Source organism: Clarias gariepinus, chromosome 7, assembly GCF_024256425.1.
Source record: "Clarias gariepinus isolate MV-2021 ecotype Netherlands chromosome 7, CGAR_prim_01v2, whole genome shotgun sequence".
Lineage (NCBI taxonomy): Eukaryota > Metazoa > Chordata > Actinopteri > Siluriformes > Clariidae > Clarias > Clarias gariepinus.
This window is the reverse complement of record NC_071106.1, coordinates 17,559,551-17,585,121: the sequence shown is the minus strand read 5'-3', so window position 1 is coordinate 17,585,121 and position 25,571 is coordinate 17,559,551. Positions and strand designations below refer to the sequence as shown.

The 25,571-nt window shown below is 40.1% G+C and overlaps 2 protein-coding genes across 2 annotated transcripts; one reads left to right on the top strand and one right to left on the bottom strand.

The window, feature by feature from the left end:
• Nucleotides 1-2,393: 2,393 nt before the first annotated feature.
• LOC128527647 (uncharacterized) lies at nt 2,394-8,662 on the bottom strand. The gene is made up of 4 exons (XM_053500111.1): nt 8,421-8,662; nt 6,490-6,757; nt 5,399-5,460; nt 2,394-3,366 (listed from the first exon to the last, which is right to left on the bottom strand). The coding sequence occupies exons 1-4, from the start codon at nt 8,660-8,662 to the stop codon at nt 2,394-2,396; spliced, it is 1,545 nt and encodes a 514-aa protein (XP_053356086.1).
• A 15,792-nt stretch (nt 8,663-24,454) lies between these two features.
• Nucleotides 24,455-25,282, top strand: LOC128527646 (C-C chemokine receptor type 5-like). The gene has a single exon (XM_053500110.1). It carries the CDS (start codon nt 24,455-24,457, stop codon nt 25,280-25,282), a length of 828 nt encoding a protein of 275 aa, XP_053356085.1.
• Nucleotides 25,283-25,571: the final 289 nt, after the last annotated feature.

Sequence of the window (25,571 nt, the reverse complement as noted above, 5' to 3'; positions counted from 1 at the left end):
GATTGATAAACCGAGGAGGACCAATAGGCCTTGAGTATTTTATTTGAAGGTAAGATTTCATTTTCTCTGTAGCAGTTTATTGATTAAATAAATGCAACACACTATAGTTTTTTATACACAGCATAAAGGTAAAAAACTATATACTGTATGCAGTGTTATCTTCATTTTAGATGCCAATTTTTTAGATTAAATTTTTTCTGTGGGAAACGGCTTTAAATGGCTCTTTAAGTGTTTAAGATTGCCGACTCCAGCATAAGACCGATATATGCTCAGCAAAAAAAGAAACGTCCTCTGACTTTTAACTGTTTTTACTTTCAGTAAACTTAATGTGTAAATATTTGTATGAACACTAAAAGAGTCAAAACCATAAGACATAAACTAAAAATGTTACACAATGTGTCCCTGAATGAAGGGAGGCTCAAAAGCAAAAGTACCAGTCAGTATCTGGTGTGGCCACCAGCTGCTTGAAGTACTGCAGTGCATCTCCTCCTCATGGACTGCCTATTGCGGACAGTCTGAGCACTGATGGAGGGATTGTGTGTTCCTGGTGTGACTCGGGCAGTTGTTGTGGCCATCCTGTACCCGTCACGCAGGTGTGAAATTCGATGTACCGATCCTGTGCAGGTGTTGTTACACGTGGTCTTCCACTGCGAGGATGATCAGCTGTCCTTCCTGTCTCCCTGTAGCGCTGTCTTAGGCGTCTCACAGTGCGGACATGGCAATTTATTGCCCTAGCCACATCAGCAGTCCTCATGCCTCCCTGCAGCATGCCTAATGCACGTTCACGCAGATGAGCAGGGACCCTGGGCATCTTTTTTTGGGTGTTTTTTTTTTTTTCACAGTCGGTAGACAAGTCTCTTTAGTGTCCTGCGTTTTTAGAACTGTGACCTTAAATGCCTACTTTCTGTAAGCTGTTAAGGTCTTAACGACCATTCCACAGGTGCATGTTAATTAATTGATTATGGTTAATTGAACATGAATGGAAAACATTGTTTAAACCCTTTACAACAAAGATCTGTAAAGTTATTTGGATGGAAGATTTTTGCTGACCCCCAGAGATCTTGAAGTTTGAAATTTTGAAGCACAAATTCAGGTTGAGAAAATTCAGTTAATAAAATTTAGGTCAACAAAATTCAGGTAATAAAATTCAGGGCTTTACATTCGGGATATCACAGGAAGTGCAATGGATTGCCAATTGCTGCCGTCCGTGCTGCAGTGTACTTTAAAGTGTACCCTTCCTGCTCCCTGTGCAGTCTACTTCTCAGGGAACTACTTGTTGATCGGAATGCAGCATGTTTGTTGTTCTTGCTGTTAAGGAAAGTAATCCCATTACTGAAAGTAACTGTACATTATCGAGCACAAGAAAGGAAACCCCTGGCTCTCGCATTTGAACGAAAGAGGGCTGGCTTTGCTTTGAATATAGTGATTACAGCACAGGGGAGATTTTAGCGCGTAACCCTGTTTAGTGTGAAACTGGCAACTCAGGCTATTAGTTGTGTAACTAAATTTTAGCAAGCTGAAGTTGTGAGGTTATAAGGAAGTAATGGTATTTTTAACATCTGAAAATATTTTTAAACAGCAATTTAGTAACTTTTGCGTTGTATTTTAAATGGTTAAATTACATTTTCATTTGATGCGGAAGGCCTGTGTTCGATTCCCAGCCAGTGCCCAAACCCCAGCCACTGTATTTTACATTTACATTTAGGCATTTGGCAGACGCTCTTATCCAGAGCGACTCACATTTTTATCTCATTATACATCTGAGCAGTTGAGGGTTAAGGGCCTTGCTCAAGTTTGGTTGTGGTGTTGGAACCTGGGATCTTCCGAACCGTAGTCCAATGCCTTAACCACTGAGCTACCCCTGGCCCTGTATGCAGTGCTGGCCAAGCCTGAATAAAATGGGAGGGTTGCGTCAAGAAGGGCATTTGGCATAAAACCTGTGCCAAGCTTGTATGTGTGGACTGGACAGTTCGCTGTGGTGACCCCTTGCTGGGAGCAGCCAAAAGACCAACAATATCATTTTCATTTAAAATATCCAGCCACAATAAATTGCAGTGCAAAATATATATATATATATTTTTTAATTCAGATCAAATTGCAATGCAGAAAACATTTTTATTGCAACAAGTTTTTTTTCAGTTCATGTAATGTAACATTGCTGTTCTGTTTTAGTATGTGGTTTGTTGCATTTATGTTTTACTCTAGTGAAAGCTACTGGTCTTGTATACTTGAAAATTTAGTTAATAAAATTTAGGTCAACAAAATTGAGGAAATAAAATTCAGGTAGAAAAAAATGTCGGGTCTTCTATTCCTTCTCATTCTAATAGAATAACAAGATGTAACTGGGTATATATGATACTTTTCTCAATTAAACTGTAGTCAATCTGTAGAGTTTAGTTTCTCTGGTCTGTAGTGGTCACTCTTGTGTCTCTTGATCCATTATTCCTGCCACAGAGCATTTGCCATAGCCGGGACTTGTAGAACATGGGCCCAATGCAGACTCCAAAACTGGGGATTACACTAAACAGTTCAAGAAAGTTACAGAGAAGGACATTTGTGCCTTTCTCAGCAAGTATTTGGATTACTGTGAGAAAAGGGCCCGCACCCAGCATGGGCATATAGGTTATAGTTGAGGGAACCAGCACTGCTTGTACATTTTTCAGAGCTCGCTTCTTTATAACTGAATTTTGGTCCCCTTCGCCTGGGCCCTTTTTACGCAGCACATAAACAATGCCTAACAGACAGCCCACCATGACAAAAAACAGTATATTACCAATGATGGAAAATATCATAGCGGTGTCAGAGAGAGAGTAGATAAAGGTGATTACTGCCATTATAATGGTAAGAAACCAGATGATGGCAGAGCATGCAGCACGATACTCCCACTTCCCCAGCCTGATGTAGAGCACAGGGTGTGCCACAGCCACATAGCGCTCCAAGCACATACTGGTCAGCAGGAGTGGGCAGCCGAAGTAACTGAGGGTGTCAAAGGTGTGTGAGATGCGCAAGGGAAGTCCTGCGCGAACCGTTGTTGAAATGTATATATCATATGGAAGGCTGAGGCAAAATAGCACACTGAGAACGGCCATGTTAAGACCTAAAACCTCAGAAGGTGACAGAGTCTTTCTGTTCTTTAACAACATCCAGAGCAGTAACATATTTGCTGGAAAGGCAGGTACAAGGATTAGGACAAGGAAGACCACACGCACAGGAGGAGTCCCATCTTTGTTACAATCATCTATAATTTCGCCAAGAGAGGCTAGATGTCCTGAGCCCAAGGAAACATTGGTTTGAAAAAAATCTTTGGAAAGTGATATGGATGTTTCGTTGCTTTCATCAGGTGTCGTGTATTCCATTATGAGCAGTCTGGATGTAGAAACTGAATATAGTTATCATGAACCAATGTAGATCATATTTATAGGTATTAACAGGTACACAGGTATACATTATATGCATCAGAAAAAATCTTTCAATTACCTTTGTCCTGTTTAGGCTTTAACGGAATGGTAGGCAAAATAAGTTTTAAAACAATACTTACATGTTTTAAGGTACAAGTGATGAGTCTATGTTGCAGTGGCCAGTAATTTGTATCTCCTTCTGTTTTTATTTCATGTACAGAATTAAATATATCTTTGTCATAAACTCTCTCTGAAAGGTATTTGACTACTTGCATTGGATGAATGAAAAAACCTATTTATCAAATGTCATCCAGAGATTCTATGTAAAATTCCGGGCACCTACCAGATTAAATACAGATAAGCTCTGGATTTTCCCATAGTGTGAATATTGTTTGTGACTAATATTTTGCATTATAAATACATTAAACAACTATTATCTGTAAAGAAATTAATGCAGGAATAAATATGGCATAATCTGGGCAGTTTATGATGAAGGAAGGGCACCAGTAAATAAAACATAAACAAACCTATTAGTTGTATAAACAAAATAATTGTAGTAATTAGATTAGATTGTTAGAATTGTTTAGATGTCTTAAAAAAATGGCATAATTATTAAAAAGATGCCTTAATAAAAATATGGCATAATACACTGAGCACTAAATCTATAGCAGGGAATAAGTATAACAAAATACTGAACATAATGACAAGCTCCAGTTTATTAGACTATAGGAAACCCAACACCCGGATTTCAACTTTAAAATAATCAAATAATAATATGTGCTTCAAAAAGCACAATTAACTGACAGGTACTCAGTTTTTATACTAATATTTTTAGTACTCTTTAAAAGTAATGCATGACCAACTAGGATGAATCTGCACATTCTATGCTAATTATTGTTAGTCAGCTATAAAGTATGTTTGCATGCCAAATTTTAACCTCAGACATTAGGTGTCATAGTAAATATATTTTTGTCATGAGATTATTGACAGAGCACAAGAGATAATTGACAATTAAACTACCCTGATAATAAAATGTGTTCAGCTTGCCAAATAGTTAGACTATACTCAAGATTCAGATGTTAATAATAATAATTTCTGTAAAACTAAGAGCTTGTACAAATTTCGTCAAGCTCTTGATTAATCAGCTATAAGCCACAGAATCTGTTTTTATATTTTTTTCTTTAGGTTAATGTAAAGGAACAATTATATATATATATATATATATATATATATATATATATATATATATATATATATATATATATATATATTTCAGATGTTTCAACGCTAGTTGGAGGTCTTATAGGTGTGAGCAGCTGCACATGCAAAAGTCATCATGAATGTAATAGGGTTCAATGATGCACTGAGTGCATGAGAAACTCTCACACTCTATTCACGCATAACCAACGCCAACAGACATCTCATTCTTAACAATTTTCTTTAAGACACTATTTAGGGCCATAACACAAAAATACTTTTTACAAACTACATTAGCAGATAAGCATATTAGAATTTTCAACATGCAACATAAATCCAAGGCTAGAGTGTTCCCATATTCAAGTAAACTGGACAACTGAAAATTGGATAAAGGATATTTGTCCTACATACTAAGCTCTAGAGACTGCTGTGTGTGTGTAAAAACCCAATGAGATCCATAAATAATATATCCCAAGAGGTTTTTTTTCTCCAACTTCACTACTTCTGTAATCTATTAGGGCACAAATTTATATGCAATACCATTTTAGACTCAACTAACTCTTTGTCTTTATGGTAACTGTGCTGTTACTGGAAGTGTTTCTTATGATCAGCGAGGTCATTAATGTTGCAGGTAGTGGCCAGATACAGTAGTATAATCTCTTTAGCTCCCAGCACTTTAAAACAGCAAATGTTTTTTTATTCCTTTTGGTTTTACCTAAATATGTGCCTCTACAGTCAAATATTTTGCTGATGCTATGTAGATAACACACAACTTATTTTCCTTTTCTCCCTCAGAAACTCACATTTCCACCTGGATCTCAGTGTGTCCGGTTGAAATCTCATCCTGAATCAGCAGAAGCTCAATCTGAGTAAGATCAAACTGTTGTTCATAACTGGTGATTCATCCCTCTGGTCAGGACCTTGTGATCTTTCTTGACAACAATCAGGTCACTCCTTCAGTTACTAAATGACCGCTGCATTCTTTACCTTTATTATGTAGGGTTTTAGCTATGGGTTAGTGGTGAATCAAATGTTTAACGATTCAGGTTAATTTGATTAACTGCTTTACAATTGATAGCATAAACTTTATATACTGTCTGTCCACTGTATAGCACAGTTTAGTGTATCTTACCAATCCTGTTTATCCTGTGGCCAACAAGGATAATACTAAATCTGGTATTTATCAATTACCAGCAAGGTCAGCAAGGTGACACCTTTAGTGTCAGTCTGTCTCACGGGTGATTGGTCCAATCAGATGTGGTTGCGGCACAGTATCAGTAGATCTTGCACAGTATCATGATGTGGCATTCTTGTAGTTTGTTCAATACATATCGCTTACCCTACAGTAAAATGCCAAAACTTGGTATAATAGAAAGTATATCTACTTACTATCACCTAATGGTGTATTAGATCTTTTTATTAACTCCAGCTCCAGCTCAGAACTTGTATTTGCGGTGTATGTCCTGCAGGCCTCATTTACCTTTATTATACTGTACCACTCGTTCTTTTAGGGAAATTAACATGATTTAGATATAATTTTGACTATTACAAATAGCAAGATGAAACCTATTGTACTGTTTATTACAGAGTACGTCACTGATGTGTTTATCAAAGTCACTTTTTTGAAACAAGTTTTTTTTCAAATTGTGGCACAAAATAACAACTTTTGTGTTACCGGTCAAAACTGCCCAGTATGATCTATTGAAAACAAAAGCCCAAATGTACACAGGGAAAAAACCTGTAACAGGATGTGGAAGGTCAGCAAAGACACTGTAGGTGAAAAATTGCGTGACCATAGTTGCATCCGATAAACTGGACACAAATTTGTTGCAGGATCTGTAGACACCACACAAAAACCTCACACCCAAATAGACTTCAATTTTATCTAATCTACCTCTTTCCAGGTGTTTCCATAAACCCTGCTCTCCTCTAGGTTTGTCATGTTCATGACAATGGTTACAAGGAAGTCTCTAAGGAAAAGTTGAAAACAGGACTTGATATCATCCACTCGGGATACAGCATATCGGGATAGTGTAAGGAGACCACAACTTAAGCTCCAGAACTTCTTCCTCATCCGTGTCAGAATCTTCCTCCTTGGGTTATACTCTGAATCTTCCTCCTCTAAACCCTCCTCACAGTCAACCTGGCTTCTCTTCTTATCACTGTCATTGTCAAATATAATTCCACAGCTTCAGAGGCAGTATATCTCTTGGCCATCAGGCTGCTAATGGCTTAACTGTGAGTCAGGCCTCAAAAAGCTTTATATACCAGAGCTGCAAAAAAGTTGTATAAGTGAAACAATGTTTGCTTGCAGTTTGGTTTGTGGTAAAAATTATGTTGTCGATAGTTTCCCATGAAAGTTGCCATGAAAGCCAAAAAGAAGCATGAGAAGGGTGTGTGTGTGTGTGTGTGTATGTTTGCTTAAAGGCCCCTACATGTTTAAGTGTGGGAGAGGAGTGTAAAAATGTGCTTGAACTTTGTTTTTTTTACATTAATTATAGTCTTACTCATTCATTTCCAATGACCAATCATTTTTGACCGGGAACACCATAAGTGTATAAAGGTTCCATAAAACATGCAAATTTTGATAAAAGTATTTCTAATTTATTTTGTGTGTTCAAATGCCATGTGCAAACAAAGTCATTGAACCTCACGAGAAATAGATAAAATTTAATGCACTTTTTAAAGAGGAAACATGTAAATTAGTCAGATTTGACCGGAACAGAGCATAAGGGGTAAAATCAATATATACAATGAAAGGCAAAGAGCATGGTGAGCATGGGCGTCACTAGGCCATTTTTAGGAGGTCTTAACATTTTTACTTACCCCCAAAAATTCGCCATAAATTTAAACTTAAACACAAATTGATGATCGCCCACGTCCCCTTTAAATTTAATATGAAAACGGCGGCAGACCTTGTCTCCGCCCCGTTTTTCAGCGCGGTCTTCAACTGAAGCATTACAGACTGCGGCATCACAGAGTGAGGATTAAGCCAAGGTGTGTGTTTTTCGATAAATTTTTATATCTGCATTAGTGCAGACTTTTTTCATAAATACAGTTTGCAAAAATGTTTTTGCTGTGTTATGTCATCACACTAGCTGTTTTCTCTAGCGAAAATGAAGCCCTTAATACATACTCTATGAACCTATAGTCTACTTTATAAAACAACCATGCTGTTGCTGTTTTAATTGGAAAAACTAACTGTCTATATAAAACATTACACAGTGAATTGCATTAACTGCCACAGAGTTTGCACATAAATGATTTAAAATAGTGACAGACAGCATTCAGTGCACTCGTTTTAACTGCATAGCAGTGTTATTTACAGAGATAGAAAAAAGCTTTCTTTTTTGTAATAAATATTGTATTGTATTAAATAATGTCCCAAATTGTAAAAAACATTTATTAGCCTTAGAGTAGGGTTTTTTGTCACTTTGATTTGGAAAAGGTTACTTTTTTAATGAAAAGAAACAAAACAAGAATGATTTAAAGAAGATGCTTTGTTTAATTACATTAAAACAATGTTTGTCTATATTAATGAATTAGAATAAATAGCCTAGTCGCTATAAAGTTTTAAGGGGTTGATATTTTTTTGGTTCTACCGGTTAAGTGGGACGGCACGGATGGCAAATATAGTGTTTTTCTAACCGCGCTGGATCTTGTGTTTGAGTTTAATTCCACCAGATACTCCACAGAATGGCTGCGCATTGCCCTACTCGTCTTGTTGCTGTCAGGGCAGGCAGCTAAATGGGCCATGGCGGTTCTTCGTTTGGATTCAGACACTGCCCATTCCTACAACGAATTCACTCACCAGCTAAGGCTCACCTTTGAACATCCTGCCGGTGAGGTGGAGACCGACTCCAGGCTTTATCATCTGCGGCAGGGAGGGTTGTCCGTGAGCCACTACACTGCTGACTTTCAGACCCTTGACGTCCAGACAACCTGGGGAGATTCCGCCCTCCGGACGGCCTACTATGACGGACTAGCCTCGAGGACGAGCTCGCCGGACGAGAGCTTTCTGCTACACTGGAGGCCAGCTCCCCGGCCCCTGCCGTCAGCCACGCCATCACTATCTCATACCAAGCCCTGATCTTCAACTTTCTTCTCCCACACCCCGGTTCCTGAAGCTCGTCCTTTCTTTACCACTACTGCAACCGGACCTGTCGGATTTCCACCTCCCGCCCTGGTTGACACTGGAGCCAGGGAACCCATGCAACTAGGATGCGCCTCCTTGACCACTGCAGAGAGAGAACGTCACTTCAGAGAAGGGCGCAGCGCGTATTGTGGATCAGCCACTCACCATAGAGCCATCCGCCCATCTCATCCAATTATTCTCAGGCATCCTTGGTTGCTTCAGCACTACCCCCTCATTTCTACAGTGGGGCCTGACCTGCACCGAACTCTGCCTGCATGCTCCAGCTGGGACGTGTTCTAGGAAGTCCAAGGCTCCCGAACTCTACATCAATGCCATCCCTGCCGTTTATCGGAATCTGGCTGTAAAAAGCGTGCTACACACCTTCCTCCCTATCGCCCCAAGACCTGGCTATCAACCTCCAGCCATGCGCCATTCCTCCCCGCAGCCGTCTACGTCCGTGTGTCGACTCTCCGGGGCTCAACAACATCACCATTAAAAACCGTCATCCGTTACCTCTTACCAGCTTGGCCCTGGATGCCCTCTCTGGTGCCACCATTTTCACTAAGTTGGACCTCCGGAGTGCAACAACTTGGTGCGTATCATAAAGTGGAATGAGCGGAAGACAGCCTTAATCACCCAAACTGGACATTACAAAAGTTTGGACTCTGTAATGCCCCCGCGGCCTTTCACCAATTCATCAATGAGGTTCTCAGAGATATGTTAGGCCGCTGGGCATTCGTCTATCTCGACAACATCCCGATCTACTCACGTACAGTTGATGAGCACATCCAGCACGTCACTGGCTCCAGGGCATTAGGGAACCGTTCATTATCTGGACCGATCATCAAAATCTGATCACCATCCGCAACCTAAAACAGCCCAACCCGAGACAGGCGCGGTGGGCACTATTCCTTGAACATTATAATTTCCATCTCTCGTACCGCCCGGGGTCCATGAACACCAAGGCAGATGCCCTCTCCCGACAGCACGAGGAAGACGTTCCCCGGGCGGACCCCGCGCCTGACCTCCCACCAACCAAGATCATCGCACCCCTCCATTGGGACTTGGAAATGAGGGTACGCCAGGCACAAGACGCGGAGACCGGCACTCGTCACACCCTCCAGTACATTCAACGCACCTTCTGGTGGACGTCCATGGCGAAGGACATCGATGAGTTCATCCAGGCGTGCCTATCCAGGGCTAAGGATACCAATCAACCGATGCTGAGGGAACTTTAGCCACTTCCTGTCCCCCACTGGCCCTGGATGCACATTGCCATTGACTTCATCACGGGCCTGCCGGTCTCCGAGGGAAAGAACACCATCCTAACTATTGTTGATCGGTTCTCTAAAGCTGTGCACCTGGTGGCCCTCCCCGGGCTCCCATCAGCCAAGAACACAGCCAAATTGATATTAGAACACTTAGTCTGCCTGCATGGGTTCCCAAAGGACATCATCTCGGACAGGGGGCCCCAGTACACAGCCCGGTTCTGGTGTGCCTTCTGCTGTATGATCAACGCCACCTGTATTCTATTATCCAGATACCATCCTCAGACTAATGGTCAGATGGAACGGACCAATCAACAACTGTAGCGCTACCTGAGATGCTTCGTCGCTGATCGGCAGCGCTCCTGGGCCCGCTACCTCATTTGGGCTGAACTGTTACACAATCTTCACGTGTCATCTGCCACCAACTTAAGCCTATTTGAGGTATGCAACGGTTTACAACCTTCAGTGTTCGACCATCAAGAACCGGAGGTTGATGTACTATTGACAGTTGGTCCACAGGTGTCGGCAGCTGTGGGACCAAGCCAACGCAACTATCCATCACGCCAACACACGTGATGCTGCGCAGCATCTCCGTCGACACCCTCTGGCATGATTGTACAATGTAGGTGACAAGGTGTGGCTGTTAACAAGAAATCTGCACCTCCATACTAAATCCCGAAAGCTTTCACCCAGGTTCATTGGTCCCTACCGTATCACTCTCTAGATCAATCCTGTCACCTACCGGCTCCAGCTGCCTGCGGTGCTCTGGATCCATCCAGTATTCCACACTTCCCAGCTCAGCCCTTCACCACTTTCCATATGGTGCAATAAAATTACACTGCTGCTGGATTATGACTTAACTTATGGCAATAATGATATTCCTATGCATAATACTACTAATAATAAACCACAACACCACAGTTCTCATTCATATTTTACTACAATATGAAAAATTCCATTATAATATGACCTGCTCTAAGCCAGGCAAACATCTTAGTAATGTTCATGTATTCAGAATCTTTTTTGTCAATGTTTACCACCATCCACCCAGCATTCCTACCCCATCTAATGTAAATATACCAAATATGCTCAAAAAACGTTGACACATCAGAAAGCACTGAACCAATCTATAATTTGAAAAGCATAGCACAAATTCTATTATAGCAAACTAAAAGAAAGTATTCTAAAATCACACACAATAAGCAAGTGTTCAAAATAAAATATTATAAATAAAAGTACACAAGAAAAGGCACAATTAGAAGACTGACAATTGTGCTAGACAAATTTTAATGCAAATGTTTTACACTTCTTTGAAAGTATTCCACCAGGATGAATCTGCAAATTACATCGTTGTCAATCATTCTTAATGTTGTATTTTTGCATGTCAAATGTTAACCTCAGACATTAGGAGTCATAGTAAAATTTTTTGGATTATCAAATGAATTACTACTGCAAAGCAAAATAAATAAATGTCCATTATATAAATTAATAATACAATTAGTAAATATTATAAGCTAACTGGCCGCAATTTTTCTAGGCTATTTTCATTAAGATTGGGCTGCTACTAATATGAAAAATACCTAAGGTATTTTAAAGTTTGAATAATGGCTGAAAAGCATGTTTCGCAAATCTATTAATGCATCACTAATATAAAGATTTACAGATTTGGATGCCACACGAGTGGGCAACCAAAGGTTACACTTTAGCTCTAAAACATAAGCTGTAATTCAAAATTAGTCAGTTGATCTGGATGAAGTTAGCTGGAGTTTATTTCTGCAACAAAGCCCAATTGGGTCAACTCAATGCCAGTTCAAGAACAGGAAAAGAGCTGACTGAAAAGCAGTTCAATGCACACTCCATATATACTAGGGACTGTCTGCTTCCTAGGTTTTTCCATTTTTTCTTACTTTCTATTAACAAATTTGGTTTTACTTTATATATATATATATATATATATATATATATATATATATATATATATATAGTAATGTGTATGTATGTTATATAAAATATAGTAATGTATATATTATATAAAATATAGTAATGTATATATTATATAAAATATATATGTCTTCCAATATATATGTATATATTTTTATATGTATTACATTATTGATGGTATACATAATTTATATTACATTATTATATTTTCCCAGTATACAAATTTTTTATTTTTATGTTATATTTCTATTATCTTTTAACCATTTTCATTGAATTTTTATTTTAAAAAAATGTTGGGAGGTGTTAATTTCTTCCAACAGGTCCCAGTTTCTGGAGTCACAGTAGTCACTCAGAAACAGATCATGGGGGAGCATCTTCCTTTTTATTAAACTTTTATAATTTCAGGATTTTTAACTTGGTTAAATCTCTTATCTAATCTTGTTTCTTTCCTGCCTTTTTTTAGCTAAGCCCACCTGCAAGGTTGCATGGCTAGTGTGAATTCCCCTTCGCCCAACCAAAAATTGCTGAGTATTCTGAATTCTATTTAGAGGGCAGTGAACTGTACTTTGCACCAGCCAAGGGTTTTTGTTGTTGTTTAACTGAGTCTTCACCTGATAAAAGATAATGAGTGCTGCTCACGCAAAACATAGCCTACAAAAACCATTCATGCTTTGTGTCTTTCCCCCTCACCCCACTATGCTTCAGCATAGCTTCTCTCTTTAAAATCAAACCATAGTTTAGAAGTTTATATGATTGTATTTAGTATTTGATTAATGTGAATATACACTCAGCAAAAAAAGAAACTTTCAACTGTTTTTACTTTCAGTAAACTTAACGTGTAAATATTTGTATGAACACTAAAAGAGTCAACACCATAAGACATAAACTAAAAATGTTTCACAATGTGTCCCTGAATGAAGGGAGGCTCAAAATCAAAAGTACCAGTCAGTATCTGGTGTGGCCACCAGGTGCTTGAAGTACTGCAGTGCATCTCCTCCTCATGGACTGCCTATTGCGGACAGTCTGAGCACTGATGGAGGGATTGTGTGTTCCTGGTGTGACTCGGGCAGTTGTTGTGGCCATCCTGTACCCGTCACGCAGGTGTGATATTCGGATGTACCGATCCTGTGCAGGTGTTGTTACACGTGGTCTTCCACTGCGAGGATGTTTAGCTGTCCTTCCTGTCTTCCTGTAGCGCTGTCTTAGGTGTCTCACAGTGCGGACATGGCAATTTATTGCCCTAGCCACATCAGCAGTCTTCATGCCTCCCTGCAGCATGCCTAATGCACGTTCACACAGATGAGCAGGGACCCTGGGCATCTTTCTTTGGGTGTTTTTCACAGTCGGTAGACAAGTCTCTTTAGTGTCCTGCGTTTTTAGAACTGTGACCTTAAATGCCTACTTTCTGTAAGCTGTTAAGGTCTTAACGACCATTCCACAGGTGCATGTTAATTAATTGATTATGGTTAATTGAACATGCATGGAAAACATTGTTTAAACCCTTTACAATGAAGATCTGTAAAGTTATTTGGATTTTTACAACATTATTGTTGAAATGCAAAGTCCAAAAAAAGGGACGTTTCTTTTTTTGCTGAGTATATTTGATTAAATGTTAAAAAAATAAATGTTTTACCTAAAATTGCATTAAAACAAGCTTATATAGTTCCTCATCTGCATACCAACATACCTGATTCTCACTAGTGATATATGTTATACAGTCTGCGTTCTAAAATGTACTATAATGTAGCATAAATTAACAACATAATAGTAACATTAGTTTATATGTCACTATCATGTTGTTAATTTATGCTACTACTTTACCACACACACTTCTCTTCTAAACTACCTTACTAGTCCATTCAAAATAAACACACATGATGCCATCCCCAAACATTACCATAGTTGTATTCTAACATGCTCCCATCCAAACATTGTCAAATACAACTTTAATTAAATTTTATTTGTTTACCGCTATTAGCAGTAAAGCAGCTTTTTTCTTCTTCTCTGTCTTTCGGCTGTTCCCTTTCAGGGGTCGCCACAGCAAATAATTTGCCTCCATCTAACCCTATCCTCTACATCCTCTTCTCTCACACCAACTAACTTCATGTCCTCTCTCACTGCATCCATAAATCTCCTCTTTGGTTTTCCTCTAGACCTCCTGCCTGGCAGTTCAAACCCCAGCATCCTTCTACTGATATATTCACAATCTCTCCTCTGAACATTATCTGAACATTATAAGGCCTCTCTGACCTTATCTCCAAAACATCTAACGTGGGTTGTCCCTCTGATAAACTCATTCTTGATCCTATCCATCCTTGTCACTCCCAAAGAGAACCTCAACATCTTCAGCTCTGCTACCTCCAACTCTGCCTTCTGTCTTTTCTTCAGCGCGACTGTCTCTAAGCCGTAGAGCATTGCTGGTCTCACCACTGTCCTGTACACTTTTCCTTTCATTCTCGGTGATACTCTTTTAACGCACAACACACCTGACACTTTTCTCCACCCATTCCAACCTGCCTGTACCCGCCTCTTCACCTCCTTTGTACTTAAAATCCTGCAAATTCTTTACCTCTGCTCCCTGTAGCCTCGCCGATCCTCTTAGGTCCCTCTCATTTACACACATGTATTCTGTCTTGCTGCGGCTAACCTTCATTCCTCTGCTTTCCAGAGCATACCTCCACCTCTCCAAATTTTCCTCCACCTGTTCCCTGCTCTCGCTACAAAGCACAATGTCATCTGCAAACATCATAGTCCATGGAGACTCCTGTCTTACCTCATCTGTCATCCTGTCCATCACCAGAGCAAACAAAAAGGGGCTTATAGCCGATCCTTGATGCAGACCCACCTCCACCTTAAACTCTTCTGTCACACCTACAGCACATCTCACCACTGTCTTACAGCTCTCATACATGTCCTGCATCACTCTAACATACTTCTCTGCCACTCCAGACCTTCTCATACAATACCACAGGTCCTCTCTTGGCACTCTGTCATACTGTACGCTTTTTTAAAATCTACAAAGACACAATGCAACTCCCTGTTACCTTCTCTGTACTTCTCCGCCAGCATCCTCAAAGCAAATACTGCATCTGATGTACTCTTTCTAGGCATTGCGAGACTCTTTCTCGCAAAGCAGCTTTACACAATCAAATAATTATTTAAGTCTGTATGAAATGTAAATGTGTATGAATCAAAATGATAAGAATGTCCCTGATGAGCAAGCCAAGGACGACGGCGACAATACCAAGGAAAAACTCCCTAAGATGATAATAGGAAGAAACCTTGAGAGGAACCAGACTCAACAGGGAACCCATCCTCATTTGAGTGAAGACGGATAGCAGGGATTGTGCAGGGAAAATTATGTGAGAATGGAAGTTCAGTATAACAGGAGATGTGTTAAATTGTCCAGTTTGTTCCTGGAGGCTCAGGTAGACTGTAGGAAATTCCAGTCCCGAAATATTGAGCGACTGAAGTCACAGGTCCTCAGAGAACAGAGGACCTGTGACGAGGACCAGCAGAGGACCATGTCTGCATCAGTCGAGGACAGGACCGTCTTCGTGGAAAAGTGAAACCATCCGCAGTCACCACATGCATTCCAGGCAGACCACACGGGGCATCCATGCGACGAGATCTCCAACCAGAGGCAGGACTCCAGGACGAGTTAGACAGGTCCTGAGGGCAGAGTAGGTCTGAATCACTGGCAGCTCAGAAGCGACATGTATAGCTCGACAGAGAGATAGGTAGAGGAAAAAGGAGAAAGGGAGAGAGAGCAGAAAAGGAGAGTGCAAAAAAGATGGACAGATGGCAGTTAGGTATGGTCACAGTCGAACAATGTATAAGGTGAATGTACTGTATATTTAGTGCAGAGTGCAAGCAGGGACTCTGGCAGGACTAACTGTGACAGCATAACTAAAAGGAAGAGCCAGAAGAAAACACAGACATAAGGGCTCCCTGAGATGTAAAGCAACCAATCACCTTAACGTCAACACACCTGAGTGATCAATGAGAGTGAGGAAGACAGCATCTAAACATACCAGTTCACCGTAATACTCTACGTCCATGAGTCCCCCAGATCTGCTCCTTTACCTAAGGCAAATCAATTCACAAAAATGCTTGGCTAAATAAATAGGGTTTTAGCCTAGACTTAAACACTGAGACTGTGTCTAGGTCCCGAACACTATATGGAAGGCTATTCCATAACTTTGGGGCTTAGTAAGAAAAAGCTCTGCCACCGGTTTCATTTCCCCGCTCTCTGCCTCCCCACTAGCAGTACACCTGGTTGGTGTAAGAAAGTCTGGGGTTTGGGTGTGCGCACCGTTTAACCATGTACTAAGAGCCTCTCTTAGTTGCACTACAACAGTAGAGTGGGTCCCAACAAGTCCTTTGTGGGCTTGCAGATCTGCATTTGCCAGATAAAAAAAATTATAAATGTGCCAAATATTTAACTCAAATAAGTAACAGATTAATGAAATTAGAGAGTAAAAACTGTGGACAAGTAGTAGTCTGTATGATAAGTTTTTTGCTCTTTTTTGTGACATTGTCGTTCTCCTCGCCTGACTCCTGCAATTACAGTAAAACACCAACTCCATTGAAAGTGACCAGGTAGGTTATGTTAGTATTTGTTTCGTATAAAATCAAAAATTTTACATTGATCTGACATCAAATAAAATGTATTATACAATTTTTATTTTTAAATTGCTGCACTTTAGTGCATTGAAGAAATGCTGCACGATGATGATGAATGGTCTGCTAAACAGATTCAAAATGAGCTTCAGATCCGACTGCAATTGAAATGATCAATTCGCACCATTAGAAGATCAATAAAGAAGCTTGAATGACCTTTTGGCAAATCCTGGTAAGCATCTATAATAATTTTAGCGACTATACATAATATTTTAGATTTAACACATTTATCTATATATTTATTTGTTTGGGTTTTTTTTGTTTGTTTGTTTGTTTAGCACAGACCCTATGATTCGGGACACCAACAAAGTCTTGCATCTTAGCCAAGCGCAGCAGTGGATGGCTGTCAAAGAGACAAACTGTAAACAGCTTCAAAATAATTGTTTTATAGTACATGTTCCAAAAATATAGTATTGGAAAATATACTTCAAGTGAAAGGTTGGTCTAATTTCCAAAGCATACTTATTTAAACTTTTTTTTACAATGTATTTTTGGTATATATTTAAAAAATATGCTCGAAATAATCATAAAGTATACATTCGAATACAAATTTTTATATAGAGTAGTCTCAGTATATTTTCAGTTAAATTTAAATGTACTTATTTATGCTTATATATATATGTATATATATATGTACTTATTTAGTGCACTACTCTCTCGTGCGCTCTCTCTCAAACTTGTTTTTGCGTACTGAAAATCACTTTTGGTTGTTTGTAATCTCTTACTCTTCTGTGCGCTTACTATCATGAAGCTACACTTGCACAAACTGCAGCAGCGTTATAACCCTGCAACTATTCAAGCCAACCAGAAACTAGAATCGGCAAAACAACAGCCAATCAGAAACTGGAGGCGGGCAGATTTGGACTGTCTGTTTTCTGATTGGCTCCAGTTATTATTTTATTTTCATCGGCATAGGTTTTTTAAGGTAGTTTAAAATTAAGTACATAGTTTAACCAAAAGGATGCATTGTCTAAGGTGTTATTGTTAAATCTTATGTACTTTGCTTGTGATATAATGCTCTGTAGCTCTCTGCCTGTTTTTAGACTCTGTGTAACAGCTAGAATCAACCCACCAGGTTGGAACTAATACTGTACCTGTATATTCTAATATTAATGTCTGTCATTGTTCAGACAACTGTTTATATTTTAGTTTGTGTGTTTGTAAGAGGTGGCACAGTGGTGTAGTGGTTAGCGCTGTCGCTTTGCACCCCTTCAGGGTCCAGGTTCGATTCCTGGCCAGGCTCGATACCCGTCTTTGTGTGCATGAAGTTTGCATGTTGTCACCGTGCTTGGTGGGTTTCTTCCCACAGTCCAAAGACATGTAGATTAGGCCAATTGGTGTTTTTAAAATGCCCATAGTGTGTGAATGAGTGTGTGTATGTCTGTGTGCCCTGTGATGGATTGGCACCCTGTCCAGGGTGTACCCCGCCTCGTGCCCTAAGTCTCCTAGTATAGGCTCCAGGCCCCCTGTGACCCTGAATACAGGATTAAGCGGTACAGAAGAGTAGTGTTAGTGTACAAAATGCATTTAGCGTTCGTAAATTAACCAAAACACCTTAAGTGTACTGGTAACAAATTTGCAATACAGTATTACTGTATAGAAGACCATGTGTACTATATTATACAGTTTAATAAAGTATAATTGTATTAACTACAAAGTGTACTTTTTTAGTATTTGGAATTGGCCAGAAGTATAACAGCAAGCTACTGCTGCAACAAGAATATATTCATAGTATATTAATCATGTATTTGTAACACAGTAAGAATTGCTGTAATGTTCTTATAATACATTAAATATATACTTAAGTTTGATTAATTAATGTCAGGTATGTACGCTAGTACACACACAGTCATTTAATTTAAGTGCACTAAGTATGTAAAGTTGTTCCACTTTAGCACACAAAAATGAACCTAATACACTTAGAATTGTGCTTTTGAACAATTTAATTTCAACTAAAATACACTTAGTACAAAATTAGTTTTTCCAAAATAGCAAACTTTAAGTATACTAGTCATTAGACTGGAGCAAGTACACTTAAGTATGCTTTGGCATTCTAGGATTTAATATACTTATCAAACTTTTTTTTTAAGTCCGGAATAATGACAAATAAAGGTTGTCTTCTCCTTATCTGCCTCTGACATTTTTACCTGATAGTACCCACTTTTTATGGCTAAGACATAGAACCATTTGCTCCTTGTCAGGCAGTCGAGTGCGTCATCTATGGGTGGCATAGTATACTGGTCTGGAATGGTTCTGGAGTTAAGTACACAATAATCCATGCATATCCTCACCTTGCCATTCTTTGTCCTTATTACTACAACAGGGGAGGCATATGGACTTCTAGACTCTTTGATTTTTCCGGGCTGCCAGAAGTTCCTGGAGATGACTCCAGACATCTTCAGTGTCTGCTGGGGAGATTCTGTGAGATCTCTCCCTGAAGGGACGAGAATCCTATAGCCTTATGAGGTGGGTCATCTCTCTTGCCAGCCCCACATCGCACTTATCCAGTGCCTGTTCGTGAAGCTGTCTCCTTTCAGGACTCATTTCTATGCATGAGAGTAAACTTGTTAACATCTACGGCTGAAAATGTAAATATAACTAGTGGAACCAGTACAGAAACAAGAAGATCAGTAGTGTCATCAGCCTCTACCATCAGGATACTTTGGGAGAGATAACGTGAATACCAGCTCTCAAATATGATTGTGACTCTGAAGCCGGTCTGCACCATTGTCCTCAATTTTTATATCTGCCATCATGGAGGGGCCTATCAGTCCTTTTGGAAGAACACCTGGATGAGGCTTGTGGACTACACTTGATTGACGGAGCCCACCTTTTCAGATTGAGCTGCATTTTTTATTGCGATATTTATATTTTACTTTTGCGTGGAACACCAAGTAAATTTCCAAATACCTTTAACAGAATTCTTGCGGGCAGTACAGTTGGTGGCAATATGGCCACATCTGGAGCTCCACATCTGTAGCAGAAGTATCTTTCTGAGTGTTTTACAGCATGTGGTTTTTCTGCCTTGTCTTTATCTCTTCATTTTTTTTTCAAGGACATCACAGTTAACTGTTGTTACAACTTTTGTACCTGCTGCTTTAAAATCTGCACTTCACTCTCTCCTTCAATGTCAGTCTGCTTTGTGGTTAGTTTAAATAGCTGGGAGCACAAATTTTTTATATCTGCCTTTAATTCTTGAACATCTGTTTCTTTAGGCTTTAGTCTGTCATTAACTGTTTTTTTTTTTACTTCCTGATGTTCTCTCCAATTTCTTCTCGTCACTAGGGGGCTCCCACATTAAGGCTACTACTGCCACTCGGGCGGGAGGGCCGAAGGCTGTCATGTGTTTCCTCCGAAATCATCTTTTCGTACGCACACACCGTTGGCATAACACACTTACAGTAACACACCGGGTGATGCTGTAACACACTCAGAGAACAGCGCTATCCGCTCCAACCACTTGATTGAGCTCACAGACGCCCCTGATTCTCTGTAGAGCTGTAATTGCTATGTCCATGATTGTCCGGTCTACAGTGTGTAGGGGTGTGTGCACAGATGAATACACTCATGTCCATTTCTGTGCAATGTGGCAAAAACGCGGAGATGATTAGTCTTGTGTGTTAATCTGGTTGAGAGACCCTATCGCCTGCACGAAGAAGCTCCTCCTCAGTCTCTCTGTGTTGGCCTTCAGGAAGCAGAAGCGCTTTCCTGACTGCAACAGTCCATTGAGAACAGTCCATTGTTAGGATGGCTAAGGTCCTTCACGATCTTCCTGGCCTTGGTCCAGCACTGCTTGCTGTAGATCGAGTGCAGATCAGGGAGCTCGGTGTGGATGGTGCGCTCAGCTGAACGCATGACCCTCTGTAGAGCTTGTCGGTCCTGCATGGTGCTGTTCCCAAACCAGGTTAACATGTTTCCCGTCAGGATACTCTCTATGATGCAGGAGTAAAAGTTCCTGAGCACCTTGAAGGGGAGTCTAAAGTCTCTCAAGCACCTGAGGTTGTAGAGACGGCGCCTGGCCTTTTTCACCATGGTGTTGATGTGGCAGGACCATGTCAGGTCCTGCGTGATGTGAATACTGAGGTGTCGAAAGTTGTCCACTCTCTCCACTGGGCATCTGTTGATGACGGGGGTCTGGTAGTTTCTCTCCTGCTTTGTGCTAAAGTCCACGATCAACTCCTTTGTCTTGCTGACGTTCGGGAGGAAATTGTTATTCTGGTACCAGTTCTCCAGATTTCAGGTAGGCTGTCTCGTGGTTGTCAGAGATCAGGCCCACCATGACGGTGTCGTCAGCAAACTTAATGATGGTGGTGGAGTTCGTAGTGACTATGCAGTCATAGGTGTACAATGAATACAGCAGGGGCCTCAGAACACAACCCTGAGGGGCTCCAGTGCTGACAGTGAGGGAGGCTGAGACATGTCCGACCATCCTTACTGCCTGTTGTCTGCCAGTTAGGAAGTTGGAGATCCACTGACACAGTGATGGGCTGAGTCCCAGGTGCTCCAGCTTGGTGGTAAGTGTGGAGGGAATTATGGTATTAAATGCAGAGCTGTAGTCGATAAGGAGCATTTTAACATAATTCCCTTTTTGAGTGTCCAGGTGAATTAGTGATGTGTGAAGGAGATGAGAGATTGCATCATCTGTGGAACGGTTCGGGCGGTATGCAAACTGTAGAGGGTCGGGTAGTGAAGAGATGATGAAGTCTGTGACCAGGCGCTCAAAGCACTTCATCACTACTGAGGTGAGGGCTACAGGGCGATAATCGTTGAGGGAAGCAGGATGAGGTTTCTTCGGAACAGGAACAATGATGGACTCTTTGAAGCATGTAGAGATCACCGACTGAAATAAAGAGATGTTGGATATTTCAGTGAACACAGGTGCTAGCTGGTCTGCGCAGGCTCTGAGGATATGACCCGAGATGCTGTCTGGTCCTGTTGCTTTCCTAATGTTCACTCTCTTGAAGGCTCTCCTCACGTAACGCTCGGTGATGATGAATGCTGGCAGTGTTTTCTTGTCTGTAGTCGTTAGCATCGCTAGCGTCTTCTGCTGTAGCCTCAAAGCGAGTGTAGAAACATCAGTGTTACTGATGTTTATCATCAGTGTTGGGCAAGTTACTCAAAGAAGTAATCTACTACTTTAAAATTGTAATTTAATAAACCTCTTATAAAATAACCCCTTTTTCCGTAAGACCTCGCCTTATGTCTCTGTCTGTGGTGCCACTCATGCAAAACGTGATTTTTAAATGCATTTTGATTAATTTTTAAACACATTTGTAACACTAATAACTTTGATAACACTGGTAACTGTTATCAAATTACATGCATTTAAAATGTAATGTGTTACATTACTGTGTTATCAGGAAAAGTAGATTTATATTATAGTATGTTACACCCAATTCTGTAAATCTCCTCAAGAAGTCCAACAGCGTTTTGCTGGACTGTTGGTGTTAACTCAGAAAAGCGACGTACAAATCTTCACCAGACTCAGGAGTTCCAAAAGCACTGTCTAATGCATCTACGTAGTCATCTGGGCCAGCATCGATGAGCCTGTTCAAGCCACTGCTTAATGTTCTCCTTACCTGCAGGGGTCGGCTGGTTTCTAGAAAACATACGCAGGCGCTAAAAGGCATTGTTCTCATAGGTAGGTCTCATTGTCTTTCCAAGTACCACTGCATGGCTGATGGAGGTGAACTCGCCTGTGGGATATCTATAGACAGCAGAGCCTGTAAATCCCTTTACGAGATTTATGATATTTACATAAGTGCCTAAGATATTAGTCTAGGAGCTACATAAGAATAATTAATACAAAATGAAAAGTAAAAATAAAACAAATTAATCTATTAACCTGCACATTACCCTTGTAAAGAATCCAGACAGAGCAGTGTTTCCGTAAAATCCCAACAGAGCGGAGTGTGTGTATGTGTGTGCGAAGATAAAATGAGGAAGGTGTGGGCTACTGTGTAAGATGACTTACACAAACATAAACAGACACACATACGCTCTGTAGGGAAACTTCTTTAACAAAGACCCTCTTTAATGGCACGTGTGTGCACACTAATGGAATTACTGCTTTTTGAGAGAGACAGACTGGATCTTTAACAAGTAACCTCTCTAATGATGCTTGCTTTAACTTTACGTGCATGCACACATGGTCATAATGTCATAATAAACAGTACACATGCGCATGGATGTTAACTATATGAGTGGCGCATACACACCGAGACATAGGAGACAATTACCCATAGTCCCATAGCGCGAGACAGAAGAACCATTTATCGTATATATCAAGACCTCACTCGTTTATTAAGTTAAATCTTTTTGTCTTGCAAAATGTTTGAAGACCAAAGTACTAGCAATCCAAGGTTCCACTGTAATAGTATAACTAAATATCTGTCAGTTAATTGTTCCCAGTGCTTTAATATAATATTTTAAAGTGTAAATCCTGTTGCTGGGTTTCCGATATTCTAAGATACTGGAGCTTGCTATCATGTAAAGCTCTGGATAAGAGCGTCTGCCAAATGCCTAAATGTAAATGTAAATGTAAAGTATTTGGTGCTATTTATTCTCTGCTATAGATTCAGTGCTCAGTGTAAAAATGCCTTAAAAATTATGCCATGTTTTGATAACTGATAACTGATAAACCCCATGCTTTTCTTCTAACAATCTAAGTACTACATTGATTATTAAGTACAAAAACAAAGAGCTGTCTCCAATCTATTTTAACTTGCACACACACTCCATGCTGCCTTGCCTATATAATTCAAATGCATGCAAATTTTACTGCGTTTCCTGCTGTCACTCATTTTCACACGTTTTCCAGCAGCTAGTCTTTGTCACGCCTATTCTCTTGTGTCCCTCACTCTTGTTTCTCTGTCTCTCTGTGTGCTGTGTCTGTAACCCCGCCCCTACCCTCCACAGTGCAGACACATGGAGAAAACCAGAGTACCCAGGGGAAACCCACTAAGCACAAGGGTAACATTTAAACTTCATGCACAATCACCCCAGGCAGGAATCCAACCACTGACCCTGAAGGTGCAAGGCAAGATTTCCGGGTGCATGGCTTCCCTGACACAACCCTCCCATTTTATCTAGGCTTCTGACTGGCTAAGTAACACAATTACAAACCCAAAATAAGGAGTCATATATACCCATGGTGCAGGTCTAAAATATTTACTGTCTTATTTAAAGCTGGTCCACAAGTATTTATTTTTTTTTTTTATAATGCTAAAATGTATATAAATTGATGTCAGGAAAGCTCCAGAGACAACTACTATTTAAAAGGGGAGGTGCATTTTAATGTATGTAGAATCTGTGGATTGTATTTGCTAGGTAAGTTTGTTCAGTCATCCATTGCCAATATTCAAAACGCCTTGCAGTGAGAATATGTAACACAGAAAGAACTCTATACATAAAATAAAAACAGAAGGAGACACAAGAGAAGCAGAACAGACAGTTCTACACAGCAACAAAAGGTCAGTATAGATTACTTATATAAGTAAGTATTATTTTTTATTATATATTTATTATATATATATATATTTTTTTAAGCGTTATTTTTTTTGTCTATGATTCTTTCAAATGTGAAAATAGGAAAAAAATAATTAAAACACTACAGCTTTTAATACTAATGTAGATGATCTACATCGGTATATAATAACTAAAATCTGCTATCTCCATGCAGGACAATTGTAATGGCATACACCACAGCAAATGGAAGTAATACAACAACCATATTTCCTTCCCAATATTCCTTGCAAAACAATACTCAGTTGAACTTGAGGAATCTGACCACTCTGAATGATCTTGTAGCTAATTGTGGCGAAATTGGACTAATGCTTTTACTGGCACCTATCCAGATAGTTGTGCTTATACTTGCTCTCCCAGCAAACACATTACTGCTGTGGCTGTTGGTAAAGAACAGAAAGGCTCTGTCACCCTCTGAGGTTTTAGGTCTCAACTTTGCCCTGCTCGGTGTGCTATATTGCCTCAGTCTGCCACTGGGGATCGGTATTACGACTGCTAACGCCCGCTCAGGACTTCTCCTAAGCATTTCAAATGCCTTCGCCAACCTCAGTTACTTCGGCTGCCCACTCCTGTTGACCAGTATGTGCTTGGAACGTTATGTGGCTGTGGCACACCCTGTGCTCTTCATAAAGCTGGGGAAGTGGGAGTATCGTGCTGCATGTTCTGCCATCATCTGGTTTCTCACGTGTATTATGTCAGGATTCATATTTGTCTACACCCTGCCTAACATGGCTCTGCTGCTGTCCATCATTATTAATGTCATGTTTTTTATCATGGTGAGCTGTCTGTTTGGAATTATGTGCGTATTGTGTAAAAAGGGACCAGGTGAAGGGGACCAAAATAATTCAGTTGTAAAGAAGCGAGCTCTGAAGTATGTTGTAGCAATATTGGTGCCCTCAGCCATAATCTATTTGCCAATGCTGGCTCTGGCCCCATTTATTCTAATAATCAAAATACTCGCTGATAAAAGCACAAATTACCTTCTATGTATTTTTTTGGTAATGTTCACGGCTCTCCCGAATTTTGGAGTCTGCATTGGGCCCTTATTCTATATGGCCCGGCTGAAGCAAGTGTTCTGTCACAGAAGTAGGAAATCAGGAGACACAAGAGAGACAACTACAGCCCAGAGAACCTAAACTTTATTTTAGATGCAGTCAAGTATGATCTGAATGTTTTCATAGCCATTTACATAAGTCGTCATTGTTATAAGAGTAATGAAAAAAACACGTATATACCTCCTGTTATTCAATAAAGGTAAAGCATAAAATACAATCATATTACTATATACTGTACAGTAGACTACATGGCCAAAACTATGTAGCCATCTGATGATCACCTTTTTATGTGTTTAATGAATGTCCCATTCCAAAATTAGAGTGATGATTGTGTAGTCTGTTCTCCTTTGTTGTAGTAACAACCTCCACT